Here is a 17,354-nt window from a genome sequence, read left to right on the forward strand (position 1 = left end):
AAATGGCCTTCTGCATGGATTTCATCCATGACTGCCAGAAGCATGTGGGACCCCACAGGTCCAGTGCCATGTGATGTTTTCATTAATGCTATTTGAAACAAGCATAGGCCTGTTAAATTTGCAAAGTGTGGAAGAATTGTGGTGTGTAGTCTAAAGACAGTAGGCGAGGCCTGAGAGCAGTCTACAAGGATTACTGCAAGGAGGAAAGAACAAATTCATCCTTTGTTTTCATGCTGGATAAGACACAATGTTCTGATCTCAAACTACAGCAAAAAATGGGAGAAAAAATTTTGCAGGTAGTGAGGAAGTGCTAGTAGATCACCAGGAGAGCGAGGAAATCTGTTCCAGGAGTGACACAGTGAGTACTGATCTTCTACTGTGTAGAAGCTGATGATTGTCCTCAGCCCTCTCTTCTGCGTTTCTCTGAAAAACCACTTGCTCTAACCCCAAGGGGCTCTCCCTGCCCTCATAAAAACCTTAAATGGGAAACTGCGTATTCCTGCTCAGCAGGATGCTCCTGATCTGAGCTGTGGGAGTGAGCAAATGCTGTTTAGTCCTTAGAGACAGCATGTCCTCGCCAGGGACCTGTCTCTTAAAGACCAGCCAGTTCATATTCACCTGACCCGGATCCAGGGTTAACCTGGCCCTGGAAGGTCAGCACCGCAGTGCATGTGGCTGACCCCTGAGTCATCTGCTCTTGACCTTTTCCTCCCTGCACTGCTGCTGTTAAGGAGTGCAGTCACCAGCAGCACGATGAGTTCACATCCTGCCTTCACAAACTGCTGTTGCAGAATTACGCTCAAGTGAGCTTCTTCCTCTTCTTCCTTGCAAACAGGGTGTCATCCTGACATCTCGCTGTGTTGCTACCCTTACCTCTCTCTAGGCTTGTGGACTCTGAGCCAGTGAGGTGTGCTGTTGTCTCTTGTGCCTGAGGTATTTGTTCTGTTGCTGGAGGGCAGCTGCCAACTTCTTGTGTCTTTCCCAGAGCATCCCTGGCACTTGCGCTCAAACCTCACAGGGCGGGGGGGGGGATGACACACACACTAGGCTAGCACCCTTAATCTGTCATTGTCACATGTGGTCACAGTCTGCTGCTCTTGGTGATGGGGAGTATGGGGAGGACACAGTCCTGGCATGGGGACAGCTGTGATGAGTCCTTGATGGCAAAAATCACAGGTCAAACTGTTTTCACACAGCTCTATGGGCAAAAGGCCCAGATGCAAGATTGTGCTATGTGTTGCTATTTCTTGGTCTCTGTGCTCTTTGGACTCCTTTCTATCTTCCTGCAAGGCATCTTCAGGGGGTAGCAGCATCAGCTTTCTGGAGGTGCTCTGGGCACATTGGGGAGCCCACTCCTGGGACTGCGTTGAGGCATTTAGATGGGGGTAGAAAGTAGTTTTCACACCAAAGACCGCTTTGAATCAGGAGCAATACCCCTCTGGGAAGAGAGGGCTTTGTTGTGCTGAATTACACCCAGCGGGGTTAGGGCTGGAGTCTGCAGGAAGGAGCCATCTCTTAAAAGGATAGTAAAGGGCTAATGGTTGCTGTTACGCCAAGCTTGGTCCTAAAAGCAAAGCCAAGATGTGACAACTTGTTACTTGCAAGGCCATAAACCTCTGTGCTCTCACTGGGGAATTCACAGAAGGAAAAATCAGTCTCCTTCAGCTGAAAAGTGGAAGAGACTGTCCAAAGAAACAGCTTTGTGGCTGGGCCATTGAGTGGGGAGATGCTGTGGGTGCTGGGGTTCACAGGCTGGGGGGGATAGAAATGAGAGACCTGCAGGGACCATTAAATAACTTGCCTATGGTGTGATTCAGTCCTACATCCTGTGACTGAAAGGAGCAAGGGGAAAAGGATACAAGCTGACCCCAGAAATAGTCTTGTGCCAGTAAATTTGAAAGGGAGATTCCAGAGAAAGAGGAAGTCAATAGAAAAAGCCTGAAAATTTAAAATAATGTTATAAAAATCTTTTGACTCAGCAGAGAGGCAGCCCAGGAAGCTCTGAGGAACTCGCGGGAGGTGATCAGAGTCAAATTTGCAGAGGAAACTGAAAAGAGAGAAATAGAAACCCCTGATGATCCCAAAGAAGATTCAATGTGTTCAGGTACTGCAGAGAAGGTGACCGTGTTCCTGGGGATGTGGCAACAAGGACAGTGAGCTGGGATGGGTAAATACAAGGAATGTGAAGAGTAAAAGGCTGCCATGGCAAAACTAAATTCACTGCTGGGGAGCAGAAGGAGCTTAGGAGATGGGGGTGTCTGCACTGCGAGAGACTCTGCTTCAGCCCTGCTCCTTCAGGGCAGAGAAAGAGGAGCTGTTAGAGATGAGTGTGTCCAAAAAGGATACTCTGGAGGAAATTTGTCAGAAGCGCTATTACTCAGTGATTCCAGACTGAATGGTTGAGCTCAGCAGGCCAGAGAGGTTTCAGAGTGAAGCAATTAATCACATACCAAACCCCTGCAACCACTGAAACCACCTCCAGTCCTGGAGGGGAACAAGTGAACCCAGCATTCGTCCTGGGAATAAGAGAGCAAGCAGCTGCTGTCTGCCCGGGCTGATGGCATTTGTACAGCCTTGTAGTACATTTGATTCCAAAATAACTGTGGTTAGTGACGCCTTTTAAAACAGTACTCTAAAATGCCTCTGTGAATAGGACCTTGTAAAGACAGACCAGTTCAAATTCAGAAGGAAGATCACACCCATAATCTGGCTGGCTTCTGGACCGTGCTGGTTGCACAGTAGGACTGATATCCATCTGAGTGGTGGTGGGTTTTTATCTGCTCTGCTTGGGTCAGAAACCTGCATGAGAAACTTGCTATTTTCACATGGAAATCTAATTTCCCATCTGTTTGTATTCCCAGCCAGTTTCTAGCCATAGGTCCTTATAGCAGCAGTACCCACCACACCTCTTTTTCACCCTTGGTGTTGATGCATTCACACAGATCAGTCCCTACTTTTCCTAACCGCTCAACTCAAGCTCTTTGCATTCACATTTCTGGTGTCGTGTAACACTGGGGTCTTGTGACAGTCTTGTAATTTGTAGCATGGGTCTTTCCCTGCCCCAGACATTTCCAGCTGACAGCCTCCCAAACGGGAACGGCTGCTACTGTTATCCCTTGTCCCCAACAGCATGATTGTAAAGTCTGCACTGCTGAATCAAATCCCTTCTCCATTACTCCAGTCCTCAAGGTCATTGTAATCTTTCTGCGTGATATCCTGGCCTCTGCTAGATTGATGATAGCATCTCGTTTTGCCTCATCAGCAAATTTCCTTTGCGTTCTCCTGCTTTTTGTGCCAAGATCATTAATGCAAATGTTAGGCAGAATAACTTTTGAGGCAGCAACTCAAGGATCTGTACTGGTAAGCCCCCTTCAGTCTAACACATCCCCTTTCAGCTGAAGCAATTACTATGCCCCTTTCAGGCAGCTTTTTACCGGCTTTACATTTCACATGCCAGTCACATCTCTGGCTTAGCTAATAATTCACTATGTGGCACCATTTCAAATGTCTTACTGAAGCCCAGACAAGTGAGATCTACTGCATTTCCTTTGATGCAAATATCTGTGAACTTATAAAAGGAAGCTATTAGGTTAGTGTTGTGGTGTGTCAGGACCAATACTGTGTGATGTACTGCGAATATGTTGTATCTTGTGTGATGCCTGAGGATCTGGAGAGGGGAGTTCAGTGGGAGGCATATGTCTGCAAAATACAAGATTATTTACAGTAATCGGGGTTGGAGAAGACTGGGGTTTAACAGAGTTAGTTGATGGAGGAACATGCTAGCAGATTACATTCACTCAGGAGTCATTTAAAATACTAATTTCTGTTTCTAAGGTCAAATGAACTACAGCTACTTGGGAAGAAAAAGGGCCTGTGGTGATGTTTTTGAGTTTATGGCCAGATTTTAAAGATATTTAGGTCCTGAGTATTTGGCCTATGTGACTTAGAAGTCTCTGTTCCATTCCTCTTCAATGACATTCAGGTCCCCTAAATGCTATTTTCTTTAGAAAATGAGACTTAACATCTCCTTATTTTCTAGAGTTGATCTTTGATGCTGCAAGTCCAAGGATTAAGCAGAATATTGGAGTGCGTGAAGGATGGGACAGAAACTATGTCTCCAAATGCCATAATGTGGTTGTAGAAACCAAGAGGATGATCTCTGAATGCCACATTCAGCTCTGATCATTTTGACTCAGAGATGGATAGAGCCAACCCAGAAGACTTTGAGCCAGGTGATGAAAGCATTTAGCAACTTGGAGATGAAAGATTGAAAAGAGTGGGACAAATAAATGAAGGGAGCTTAAAAATAAACATTCAATATTGATTATTTACCCTTTCATGCAGAAGAAGAAAAGGACATCTACGTGGTTGAAACCATTTAAAGAGAGAAACTGGGTACTAGAGAGAAATATTTTGACACAAGGCATAAGGCATAGTTAACATGTGAAACTCTCTGCCAGAAGGCCTCATCAAGGGCAAAAAGTGGAGAAGAAAGAAGCAATTGCTTTGAGATAACCCCAGCTATGTAAGCTTAAATAATTTTTTATTTTTAGCCTGTTTTCATGGAAATGGGGCTTATGCAATACGCTGTCTGGGTGCAGGAGGTAATGATAGTTGGTGTCTGCAAACTCAAAACTGAAATAACTTTTTGCAGGCAGACAACCTCTTTTTAAAGCCCCGATGATGCATTCACTTGGGCAGGTGCAGATCTCTGCAGAGGCAGTAGCTGAGAGCCACTGGCTCTGCCAAGATGCAGATGGAAGAGCAGTAGGTCAGTCCGCCTGAGAGACCAGAGTCCATGTGCCCTTGCAAAACCAAAACCAGCCCTGGTGAGAAATAGCCCCAGGGTTTTCCTCCGTGTAAGCACAGGGCTGCAGGTGCAAGTCATGAGGCACAGGAGACAAATAGCAGGAGGGGGGCCTGGGGTGGGGGGTAAGCACTGTGTGAGCACGGAGCGGGAGGCTGTGGGTGCTGTGTGGGGGAGCTAGGGCACGGCAAAGCTGGGTTCACAGCGTGGCAAGAAGGTGCCCGTGAGCTGGCGAGTGAGCTTCTAACCTGGGTGTTTCACAGTGCCTTGTGCTCTGAATCCTGCTACGCACAGAGGGATGTATTTACATTTAGGTGTAGCTGGATGCTGCTTTCTCATGTAAATGCTTGCTCTGCTCACACAGCATTTCTCTTCCCTGGTTTTGTTGAAAGAAATGTAGCTGCTTGCCTTAAGGAGCAAAGGGTGCTCGAGGCTGGGGACTTGGAGTTGATATGGGGAGACTGGGAGAGAGTGAGAGACGCTGAGGCTGCAGCTGCAGCCATCTCTGGGTGAATATATCCCCTGGGGTGGTCTCTAAGCTGTCAGGCATGGAGCTGAGGGTAACCAGCTCAGGGGGTCCCTGTTTGGTAGAGCTGTGCTGGGAGGCTGGAGGGCGTCAGGCACATGTGCCTGCAGTGTCCAATTACCCTTTTTTTGTTGGACCTTACTAATCCCCTTGTGTTTTTCTGCGATGCGTGCACACACCGGTGTGCTGCAACCTCCTGCCTGGGGAGAGATTATTGTTGCCTTTACCACTCTCTTTCTGTTCAGTCTGCTGTAGAAGTCACTCAAGCTGGGGGGGAACAGGTCTATCATTGATCCAGGACCATAGAAAAAATCCCTGTCCTGTGTTGTGGGTCCTTATGCTGATCATAGCACAGGATCCTCTGAGGGGGAAGAGATATTCAGGAGTTTGAATTAAAAAGATATCAGTGGGGATTGGTTTAGGAATTCCACTTCCAGTGCTGAAATACTCTCAAAACAATTTATGCAAGGGTCAGTGATAGCTCACTGCAGGGCGAGACTGATGGCTGATCTGTTTTCCTTGCAACCTCTAGCCATGGGACTCGTTTGCATAATTTTTATCAATGATGAGCGTCACTTACCAGATGGATGTTGCATAATGTTGTGTGGTTTTTCTCTCTACACTTGCATGGGATCGTGGTGTTGGCAGTTTCTGTCATTTCTTTCTGCCTGTGGTTTCCTTCTGTTTTATGCTGGTGCACAGTGAAAGCAGAAGGGCTGCTGTGATCCCTTTAGTGCTGTGAAGCGCAGGGCCCCACATGTCTGCCAGCCTCTCCTGAAAGAGGTGCAGACAGCATCTCTCTGCCCTGACTCGGGGTCAGAAATACAACCTGCTTCTGCCAGCTAGCAGGGATTTGTCCTCAGGGCAAACTCTGCAGGGTTGGGGAGGCTTTCCCAAAGTCGGCTGCAGACTGAGGCAGTTTTGTCTCAGCTTTCCTTAGCAAGCTTGGGGACCAGAAGCGATGCCATCCTCTTACAATGACTGAGAACATCCCTCGTCTTCTCTTCTAGTCTAAATGAATCCTGTGACGTTGTCTGGCTGCCCTGCTGTGTCTGAACTTTCTTGCTTTTTTCACAGCCCCTGGCGGTAATGTGTTTTTTAGACTTTAATCCCCCCATTTTCTTAGAGAGACACATGCAAGGCAGTGCCAAAAGCATCTAATAATGCAAGACTAGTGTCATGCTTGCTAATCACTGACTTTCTGGTATCTCTCCCACCCCATTTGAGTTTGTCCTGCTAATCATCAGTGATTCAGAGATGGCCTCAGCCTGGCTAGGGAGGAGGTTAGGGATATCTCTGGGGACTTTTTCTTTGATTATGCTTGCCTTATCTAACCCTTACTTAGTTGTTCTCTTTTCCCTTTTCTCACCTGTGTGCACCAAATTTAGTTGTGTTGAGTACTTGACCATAACCTCTTGTTTTGTTTATGCAAAGACAAGCCCAAAAGAGGTGGCATCTTCCGGTACTTGCTCCCCATCCTAACCAATGCGCTTTTGCTTTCTTTTGTTTTTCAAATTTGTATTTGTAAAGCTGGGTTTTCTGATCCCCTGTGTTCGCCCCTCCTCCCCCCTTGAATTTCTCTTGTGTTTCTCTGCTGGATTAGAAAGTCTTCTGCTTACAGAGGTCTTCCATGACAGGAGAAACAAAACCATAAGTCATTTCTTCACTCTCCCTTTACATCAGTTCCTTCTATTTAATTCTTTAAACACACTTAAACAAAAACTATATACTTTTGCTGAGCTGCAATTTTGTGGAATTTGTTGAAATATCCTTGATTCCAGTTAGAATGGAAAGTATTTCATCAGCGTCCAGTAAGAAGTCTCATCTGGCTCTCATCTAAATGGGGAACAGAAAGCTTGGCCAACTATTTCTGCAGCAAAGAGGAAATATTTTCACCATTTCCATCAGAAATCTTTGCAATTGTGAGATTTTTCTATGGTTCCTACCGGATGACAGGATTTCCTCTGGTTCTGCTAAAACCAAATGCCCACAGATCATCATGCTTCTCCTTCTCATTGTGATGATCTCAGTTTCTAATACTTGCTGGGTGTGGGATATTCCTTACCAACAAAAAATGTTTTCCGTTGCTACTCCCTTACCTATCCCACTCCTTTTCTCTGCTTGGGCAGCAAAGGGGCTCCTGCCAAGCCAGCGTTGTCCACTGCAATTGCTCATCCCGGGCTGTGGGCCCTGTGACTTGGTTCTCCTGCCCAAGCCAAGCTCAGCTCTGGCTTGGGGCTGCTCTCCCCAGAAATATCCCACCCTGCGGTTCGGGTAGCTCAGCATCCTGTTCCTACAGTTGACTCGGAGAGCAATTGCTGGTTGCCTTCATTATAACAGCCTGTTGCACGCTGTTGTCCTCCCTCATGCTTCTCCTTGTTGATCAAAAGCAAAGCTGGCTCTGGTGAGGGCAGGAGAGATGCCAGAATGGGGTGGTTGACGGGCAGAGGTCTGGGGCAGGTCTGGTGGGAGACGTGGGGGTTTACGGGCAGAGAGGTTCATAAAACCACAAAAGGCTTCTGCCAGCTCACCCCTGAACTTGGGATTCCTCTGCACACAGAGGACGCTTTGGGGTTAAGAGAAACCTCTTAGGGACTCTGCAATGGCGTTAACAGAAAAACTCATGCAGATTTTCAGTCCTCTGAGGAACTGAGCTTTTTCCTTCTGTTTTTGTGTATCCAGTGACATTTGACAAGCAGGAGAATTTACAGCAGGTACCACCTCTCCTCCACGCCCTTCTCAAATGCCCCAGATGAAGACCCTCGTCACCATTCATTACAAACGATTTATTCATTTGTAGCCCCAGGCACAGAGCAGCTTAAACAGAAATAGCTGAAATGGTGAGTTGGAGAGGTCGTTTCTGTTCATACCACTGCCCTGAGGCCAGATCAAGCCTAGCAGAGACCTGAAGGTCTCCAATGAGATGATTTACACCCATTCTCGCCCCTGTCCCATCTTTTTCTAAAAGAAACAATCATGACCTTTTCTCCTACTCCTAGACCTCCTCTCAGACAAGTGCTAGCTGGGAGGGATGCATCCTTCAGACAAGGACCCGTTGGCAGGGGAAGGTTTTCTGGGTGAAAGGCCATTGTGGCCACCGGAGATTTATCTCTGCACGTGAATGGGGAGCATCGTCCCTGCCGCGCGGTGGGGATGAGAGGACAGGCACAGCCATTGCTCAGCGTTTTGGTGAGTTAAACTCTTCCCTTGAATCAGGGTGGCAGAAATTAGTCATGCCAGAGCAAGGGTCAGGAGGCAGGCGGTAGGAGGATGGTGGTTTGTGTGGTAGCTGGGAGTTGAGGAGCAAACCTTTTGTGGCACCACGGGGCAGCATCAGGGCAAGGCCGGAAAAAAGAAAAAAAAAAAAAGGAGGAAGCAGTGAGTTTGGCAGGTCTTTCTGGCTGTGCACCAGTGGGGGTGTTTGGGAATTACCCTCTGGGACTGCATATGCTGCCCCTTTTCAGTCATGCAACGATCTCCTCGAGGTTTCATCTGCAAGGCTGCAATGAGCTGATCTCTGTCGGCATGAGCAGACTCCTCCCTCCAGTTCCAACTTTTAATGCCGTATCTCTTGACATGGATGTATTTGCTTTTTTGGGGCTAAGCCAGTAGAGAGAGCTTAAACTGGATGCAATTATCCTGCTTGGGAAGAAGTGGGCAAGCAGACTGCAAAACTAAAATCCTTACAGAGGTGTAAATCCTCTGTTCACCGTGGGGACAGGGAGGGTGGCAGCTAGGCTGCAGCCAGGGCCCATGGCTCCAGCCCTGGAGCAAGGCAGCAGAGCCCAGTCCCTACAGGCCATCCAGTCCTCCACGTCTCTGCAACCTTTCCAGCATGAGACTGCTGCTCTTGACCATATTATCAGCAAAAAGGGACAAATGTGAGACCCCTTCCAGCTTCACACAACCTCGTTCCTACATGTCAAATGAAGAACTAGTGCTATCAGTGGAAATGAACGTATGCGCAATGCATCGTTATGGAGCTAACTCTGTGTCCCTGCTGTGATTGGCGGAGCAGGGTGAGGAGAAGTGGTGTTTGTGGCAAAACTGGGGATAACTTGGGATTTGACACCTGGCAGTGATTTTCTGCCAGCAATAGCGGCCATGGCTGGGGATTTCCATGCCATGGTGTTGTCCCAAAACTTGGGGTTCGTTTACCCGGTGTGCAATATGTCAATATACACACAGAGCTGAGGTATTTTATTGCATCTTTGCACAGATATGGGTGTCTGACCCAAGACAGCACAACGAAGCTCCAAATCAGTGGTTATTTATACATACAACATTAACATATTCATCTTTCTAATACATATATATTATTTATCATTATATTATTGGTTAATAAATCTTTGCCTGCTATGTTAATTAGTGCGCATACTGAATAGTTCTTTTGAGTCGGTGGTATAATTAGGGTGGGTGGTCCATGGTCGGTGGTCATGATCTCCTCCTGTTGGAATTACCTTTCGCCTAATTTCCTTCTTTGGCAATCCTCAATGATTCTTCAATGCTTATTGGTCAAACTAACAATTTATCAGTTATGCTTCTACTTCTTGACAGTCATGTCAATTAGTACATTGTTTGGCTATACATTAACTAACACAGGGTAGGACTATACAATGGTCGGCCTTAGCACCAATAGTCTTGGTTCCATTTGATTTTGCTGTAACAATGGCGCCTGAGCTGGGCTGTCTGCCCGCAGAGCAGCTCCACTGTACCCTGACACAGTGGCATTGCTGGGGTTTTGCAAAGCAAATCCCTGCCTGGAGCTTGCTGGCCTTGCTTCACGGCTGCCTGCCTGGGATTGCAATGGGGCTCTGGCCCCAGAGCTTCGTGCCCCAGCCTGGCTCATGGTCAGTAGGGTCCTTGCAGCAGGCGAAGGGTCGGTCTCGTGGGGGTTTGTGCTCTGGCTGGTCCCCGCCGGGCACCCAAATGGAATCTGAAAGTTGCAGCCCTGTGGCCGGTGCTTCCCCTTCTGCGGTTTCCTTGTCGTGTCCAGCTCAGCAAAAACGGGTGATCCTAACACAATTTCCCTGGTATGATGCACTCTTTTTTTTTTTCCTTGAAACCCTGTGCCCGCCCAGCAGCCGGGAATAAAAGGAGGGCATCACCACAGGGGCCAAGCATCGTGCAGAGGAGAGCCCTGCAGCCCCCCAGCTCGAGCCCTGCTTGCGGATCCCTTGCCCTGCGCAGCACCATGAAGGTCACTACAGCCGCCCTGATCGCTCTCCTCCTCGCAATCTCCTGCGTCCTGTCTGAGGCCCATCTTGGTGAGTACATCATCGCTGCCTTTTCCTTGGGGCTGGATGTGCCCTCCATCCACGGGAGCTGCCGGGGCAGCCGGAAAGCTCCATCCCTGTCAGCGGGGACCCTGGCTGCTGAGGGGAGGGCTGGGAGCAGCAGACCACTGCCAATGCTGGGACTCAGGCCTGGGGCCAGGGGTCTCCTTGGGTGCCCCAGGACACAAGGAGAGGGGATGGGATATGTCAAATCCCTGGGGGATCCCAAGCGCCAGTGGACCCAGAGCCTGTGCTGTAGCCTGGGATCTCACCAGGGCTGTCTATCTTTCTGCCCTCACAGATGGCGTCCCCACTACCTGCTGCTTCAGCTACCAGCAACGCCCCGTCCCACGGGGCCTCATTGCCTCTATCTACATCACCAGCAGCAGCTGTGCCCAGCCAGGGGTGATGTGAGTACCAACCACTGCCAGGGGCTCGGGGTGTGATGGCTGAGGCAGTGCCTCGAGGGTGGCTGGGAGGAGGATGGGGACACCCGGGGTGCTGCTGGCGGGACCCATCGCAGGCATCCCGCTGACCTGGCTGTGCACCTCAACACTGATTTTTTCCCGGCAGCCTGGTCACCAAGAAGAAGAAGGAGTTGTGCACGGACCCCCAGGCGCCCTGGGTGCAGGCGCATCTGAAGCACTTCCAGACCCCGAAGAACTGACCCCTCCCTGCTGCCACCTGCGATGGCCCCGGTGCGACCCCCAGCAGGCTTGTCATCCAGCCCCAAGCTTGCAAGAACTGCAGCCGTCTTCAACAGGAACATTTATTCTATTTAACTTATTTAAGTTAAATTAAGTATTTTTTGCTAAGTGAAAATATAAACTGTATAAAAATAATAACTTAAAATAATTTAAACTATATCAGTGTGCCTGTCAATGAAGAGTCAGGAGTTTTGATGCCTAAATAAAGCCTTTGTGCTGTCATCCCTTTGGGTATCTCTGAAGTCCTTGCTGGAGCCCCAATATGGGAAAAGGGGTCCACAGGGACCCCTTGCCTTCCCTACACCCTGGGTTCACTGCTCCACTCCAGCCAGGGCGGCCTTGGCCCCATGGCAGCTCCTGCGGCGCTTGCTGCTGCCCAGCCCGGGTTGAGCTCCGGCGCCACCGAGCACATCCCCATGAGGTGACACCAGCATCTCACCTGGGGCTGCCAGTGCCAGCTCCTATTTGGGGAAGGGCCTGGCAGCACCTGCAGTACCAACAGGAGGGTTGGGGTCACTGTGGAGGCTCCTGCCCTGCCGGGCTCAGGCACACCAGCAAACACACATGTGAAGTTCCAACTTTTATTAGTGAGGGTCTGCAGGATTCTGGGACAGGGGCTGGGAGGGCAGTGGGGTGCTGGGGTGTCCTTTGAGGATGCTGGCCTCTTCTTCCTCAGCCAAAGTGCCAGGAGCTGGGGTGCTGTGCGAGGGTCCCTGCGCTGAGGGAGCTGGAGTCTGGGCCGACTGCAGCAGGGGGCACTGCAAGAGCCGGGGAAAGGATGAGCACAACAAGCCCATGCCACGTTCCCTCCCTCCCCGGATCACAGCCCTGTGCCTGGTCCCAGGTCCCAGATGTCTGTGGTGGCCACGTGGCCCTGGGGACCCTGTCCACCAGCTGCACCACTCACCAGTGCCCGTGCCTCTGCAGTCTGCACACTCCCAGGAGTTGGCATCTTCTCCCACGGCAGAGCAGAGCTGGTGTGTTCCGCGGGAGCCGCAGGAGCTGCAGAGCAGGAGTCTCCAGGGCCTGGGGGAGCAACAGAACCCGCTGTCACCAAAGGCCCCCGAGCTGTGGGGTGCCAGCCCAAAGGCTGCGCTGAGCCCACCTCCACCCTGCTCCCTTGCTGACATCCCAGGCTGAGCTGTTGGCATGCACCATGCGCCATGCCTGGCTCAGCATCCCAGGGGACCTCCATCCCTGCCCAAAGGAGGAGACGAAGGCATCGTCACCTCGCTGGGGCTTTGGGGAGCGGGATCATCAGCACTCACCCATTCACCTCCGCCTGCTCCCGTCCTGCCGGGCACAGGCACAGGCCAGCATCGCAGGAGCTGTGCCGCTCATAATGTTCCGCGAAGGCTCCATCCTCCTCCTCCCAGGCAGCATCCCTGCGGGAGCCGGGGAGCGCTCAGTACCAAGGGCGTCGGGGATCACCCCGCAGGCACCCTGGGAGGCCGGAGGGGACCAGCTGGGGCATCGTGGAGCGGGAGGGCGGGAGGCAGCGGGGAGCATACCGACCTGTCGGGGATTTTGATGCCCAGGCGGAACATCTCCGCCTGGAAGGTTGCCATGTCCCGGCATAGCGGGCAGCAGAAGTAGTGCAGGGCAGACCGCAGCGCCTGGCCCTAGGTTAGAGATGGCATCAGCATCAGGGGTGGGGTGGTCCTGGTCCCCCCACCAGATCTGGGTGATGACAGGGGTGATCACGTCAGGGTCCGGGGCAGGTTGCGCCTACCTGGATGCAGCGACGGTGGAACCAGGCGCTGGCACAGGCAGGGCAGACCAGGGTGTCATAGGTGGGTCGCCCCGCCACTGCCTCCAGGCAAATGAGGCAGGGGGTCTGGCCATGCTGCACCGCCCGCACCCGCTGCACCGGCCGGTGCTTCCAGCAGAAGGACCTGTGGGACAGAAATGAAAGTTCAGCCCCAGCCCTCCTTTGCCCTAGCCCCGGAACCAGCACCATGGGGCGGCTACACTCACTTGAACTCCCCAAAGAACTGGGAGATGCAGCCTCGCTCGCTTCCGCAGGGGAAGTGGAACGTTCGTCGGCAGCGCCGGCTCTTGCAGGTGACCGAGGCACCCTGCAGCCGGCAGATGCAGCACCTCTGGGGACGGCATGGAGGTGGAAGGTGTCAGTGCCACAGACCGGGGATCCTGGTTTGCCCTCACCCAGCACAGCCCGCCACATGTCGGTGGGCTGCCTGGCTTGTGACGCCGGGCCCCTGATAATGCCACCGATCCTCTCCAAGTCCCCCATTTCTGCAGAAATGGGGCTTTGTGGATGAAGGAGGATCTGGGGCGGGGGTTGCTTGCAGCCGGCTGTCAGAGGATCCCTGGGGGCTTGCTGCCCTGTGCAGCACCGGAGATGGGGCGTGGGGACCACGGTGGGGACACGTATCCCCAGCCTCACCTTTTGTGCCACCCGCTTCAGCTCCTGCCGGATGTCAGGGAAGAGGAAGCCATAGAAGCCCTCTTCATCGGCCCCTCTCTGCATCAGTCTGCTGGCGTGGTACTGCAAGTGGGGAACAGAGGGCGCGTGCCAGGGGCTGCTGGCAGTGGAGGGCTGGGGACCAGGGTTGTTTGGGGACTGGGGACTGTCGAGCCCCGGGGACTCACCAGGCAGTTCTCATGGATGAGGAGCCTATTCTGATGGCACAGCTGCCCGAAGATCTCGGGGTCACAGTCTCCCCGTCGGCACAGCCCGCACACTGCTGGGGGACAGTGGCACCGTCACCCTCACCACCACACCGGGGTGGCAGTTTGGGGTAATGCCGGGAACAGGATCGGAGAGAGGCTGGAGCACCTTCCCATGGCGCAGGGGCCTCTGCTTGCCCAGCCGGGCACCGGCGAAAATCCGCTCTGGCAGGTGCCCGGAGGGATTTTCTGCGCTTACCTTCCTCCTTGGGGGCCTGACGCTTCTTTTTGCGTGGGGGAGGCACACCAGAGGGTCCTGCCTGCTCCTCCGGCGGCACGGTGGGGGACTCCCCCATCTTGCGGTGCTGTGACCTCAGCTCCATCACTACAAGTGGCTGCAGTGAAGGAGATGACTTGGTGTGGGGACGTCGGTGTGGTCAAAGACCGTCCTGATCCTCCAGTGTCTGTGGCAAAAGCGCCACTGAGCAGGGGGCGGTGGCACGGGGGTATTTATGCAGCCCGGGGTGTTTGTGACACGGCACCGCATGCACGCGCCATCACAAACGTAGCCTTGCATGTGCGGAGCCGGGTCACAAACATCCCCACGCCAGGTCATCATCTTCCCTGTATCTGGGACCTGGGGACAGGCGCAGGGCTGTGATCCGGGGAGGGAGGGAACGTGGCATGGGCTTGTTGTGCTCATCCTTTCCCCGGCTCTTGCAGTGCCCCCTGCTGCAGTCGGCCCAGACTCCAGCTCCCTCAGCGCAGGGACCCTCGCACAGCACCCCAGCTCCTGGCACTTTGGCTGAGGAAGAAGAGGCCAGCATCCTCAAAGGACACCCCAGCACCCCACTGCCCTCCCAGCCCCTGTCCCAGAATCCTGCAGACCCTCACTAATAAAAGTTGGAACTTCACATGTGTGTTTGCTGGTGTGCCTGAGCCCAGCAGGGCAGGAGCCTCCACAGTGACCCCAACCCTCCTGTTGGTACTGCAGGTGCTGCCAGGCCCTTCCCCAAATAGGAGCTGGCACTGGCAGCCCCAGGTGGTGAGCTGCTGGTGTCACCTCATGGGGATGTGCTGGGTGGAGAGGGGAACAGAGGGCACGTGCCAGGGTCTACCGGCGGTGCGGGGCTGGGGACCGGGAGTATTTGGGCACCAGGGGGTGTTGAGGCGCAGGGACTCACCAGGCAGTTCTCATGGATGCAGAGCCCATGCTGATGGCACAGCTGCCCAAAGACCTCGGGGTCACAGTCTTCCCACCAGCAGAGTCCGCACACCGGCAGGGGACGTCAGCGCTGTCCCCCTCAGCACCGCTCCGGGGTAGCGGTTTGGGGTAATGCTGGGAGCGGGATGGGGGAGAGGCCGGAGGACGTTCCCACGGTGCAGGGGCCTCTGCTTGCACAGCCGGGCACCGGCCAAAATCCCCTCTGGCCTGGGGGGTTGGGGTCTGAGCCGGGTTCAACAGAGGTCACTGCAAGGGGCAGGGAGAGGACGAGCACGACAAGCCCGTGCCACATTCCCTCCCTCCCTGGATCACAGCCCTGCGCCTGGTCCCAGGTCCCAGATGTCTGTGGTGGCCACGTGGCCCTGGGGACCCTGTCCACCAGCTGCACCACTCACTAGCGCCCATGCCTCTGCAGTCTGCACACTCCCAGGAGTTGGCATCTTCTCCCACGGCAGAGCAGAGCTGGTGTGTTCCGCGGGAGCCGCAGGAGCTGCAGAGCAGGAGTCTCCAGGGCCTGGGGGAGCAACAGAACCCGCTGTCACCAAAGGCCCCCGAGCTGTGGGGTGCCAACTCCGCTGCTGCGCTGAGCCCACCTCCACCCTGCTCCCTTGCTGACATCCCAGGCTGAGCTGCCAGCACGCACCATGCGCCATGCCTGGCTCAGCATCCCAGGGGACCTCCATCCCTGCCCAAAGGAGGAGACGAAGGCATCGTCACCTCGCTGGGGCTTTGGGGAGCGGGATCATCAGCACTCACCCATTCACCTCCGCCTGCTCCCCTCCTGCCGGGCACAGGCACAGGCCAGCATCGCAGGAGCTGTGCCGCTCATGATGTTCCGTGAAGGCTCCATCCTCCTCCTCCCAGGCAGCATCCCTGCGGGAGCCGGGGAGCGCTCAGTACCAAGGGCGTCGGGGATCACCCCGCAGGCACCCTGGGAGGCAGGAGGGGACCAGCTGGGGCATTGCGGAGCGGGAGGGCGGGAGGCAGCGGGGAGCATACCGACCTGTCGGGGATTTTGATGCCCAGGCGGAACATCTCCACCTGGAAGGTTGCCATGTCCCGGCACAGCGGGCAGTGGAAATGGTGCAGGGCAGACCACAGCGCCTGGCCCTAGGTTAGAGATGGCATCAGCATCAGCATCAGCATCAGGGGTGGGGTGGTCACCAGAGCTGGGTGATGACAGGGGTGATCACGTCAGGGTCCGGGGCAGGTTGCGCCTACCTGGATGCAGCGATGGTGGAACCAGGCGCTGGCACAGGCAGGGCAGACCAGGGTGTCATAGGTGGGTCGCCCCACCACCGCCTCCAGGCAAACGAGGCAGGGGGTCTGGCCATGCTGCTGAAAGCACCCACCGGTGCAGCGGGTGCGGGCTGTGCAGCAGGACCTGCGGGACGGAGGCGGCAGATCCTCTGCCCTGGCCCCCGCCCTCTGGGGTGGCACGCTCACTTGAACTCCCCGAAGAAATGGGAGCTGCAGCCTCCCTCGCTGCCGCGGGGGAAGCGGAAGCTTCAGGGGCAGTGCCGGCCCTGGCAGCTGACCGAGGCGCCCCGCAGCCGGCAGATGCAGCACCTCCGGCGACGGCACGGAGGTGGACAGCAAATGGCCCCCGAGCTGCGGGCTGCCCGGCCCGGCGCCTCGCTGAGCCCACCGCCAGCCTGCTCCCCCGCTACCAGTGGGGCTGAGCTGCCCGCCGTCACCCTGCCCCTGATGCCGAGGCGAGCAGCTCCGGTGCCGGCACGATTCGGAGCGGAGCGGTCCAGCGCCGTGTACGGGGGGGTCCTGAAGCGGGGATACCTCAGGGGAGCGGAGAGACCCGCCCCCGCCGGGAGCTCGCGGCTCGCGCGCCAGCGGCTGAGGAGAAGTAGGCGGGGCCAGGAGCAACGGCAGGAAACGTACCCGCCGTGTAACGACGCTTCCCTCAGTCACCAGAAAGTTCTCGAACTGCGGCCTTCTTCATCGAGAAAAAATATTCCTTTTAACTTATTTCAGTGAAACGAAGTAGTTTGTGCTAGGAAAAGGAAAAATACAGACCCAATGTCAACTTTATCAAAATACTGATGCTGGGCTCAAGTATAAATTGGGAGAGGAGTGGCTGGCTGGAGAGCGGCCCTGCATTAAGGGATGTGGGGGTGCTGGTGGAGAGCTGGCTCCATAGGAGCCATCAGGAGTGTGCCCTGGCAGC

General features: G+C 54.0%; 2 protein-coding genes and 1 pseudogene across 2 annotated transcripts; 1 reads left to right on the forward strand and 2 right to left on the reverse strand.

Moving 5' to 3' along the window:
* Nucleotides 1-10,470: 10,470 nt before the first annotated feature.
* LOC129215093 (C-C motif chemokine 3-like) lies at nucleotides 10,471-11,518 on the forward strand. The gene is made up of 3 exons (XM_054847712.1): nucleotides 10,471-10,600; nucleotides 10,911-11,019; nucleotides 11,183-11,518. The coding sequence occupies exons 1-3, from the start codon at nucleotides 10,528-10,530 to the stop codon at nucleotides 11,274-11,276; spliced, it is 276 nt and encodes a 91-aa protein (XP_054703687.1). The 5' UTR covers nucleotides 10,471-10,527; the 3' UTR covers nucleotides 11,277-11,518.
* A 382-nt stretch (nucleotides 11,519-11,900) lies between these two features.
* Nucleotides 11,901-15,330, reverse strand: LOC129215276 (PHD finger protein 7-like). The gene is made up of 10 exons (XM_054848087.1): nucleotides 15,132-15,330; nucleotides 14,207-14,342; nucleotides 13,930-14,021; nucleotides 13,724-13,825; nucleotides 13,294-13,418; nucleotides 13,049-13,211; nucleotides 12,832-12,938; nucleotides 12,585-12,701; nucleotides 12,185-12,342; nucleotides 11,901-12,034 (listed from the first exon to the last, which is right to left on the reverse strand). Exons 2-10 carry the CDS (start codon nucleotides 14,328-14,330, stop codon nucleotides 11,901-11,903), a joined length of 1,122 nt encoding a protein of 373 aa, XP_054704062.1. The 5' UTR covers nucleotides 14,331-14,342; nucleotides 15,132-15,330.
* Nucleotides 15,252-17,334, reverse strand: LOC129215278 (PHD finger protein 7-like; annotated as a pseudogene).
* Between the last annotated feature and the right edge of the window lie 20 nt (nucleotides 17,335-17,354).

The sequence above is a fragment of the Grus americana genome, chromosome 19 (genome assembly GCF_028858705.1).
Source record: "Grus americana isolate bGruAme1 chromosome 19, bGruAme1.mat, whole genome shotgun sequence".
Classification (NCBI taxonomy): Eukaryota; Metazoa; Chordata; class Aves; order Gruiformes; family Gruidae; genus Grus; species Grus americana.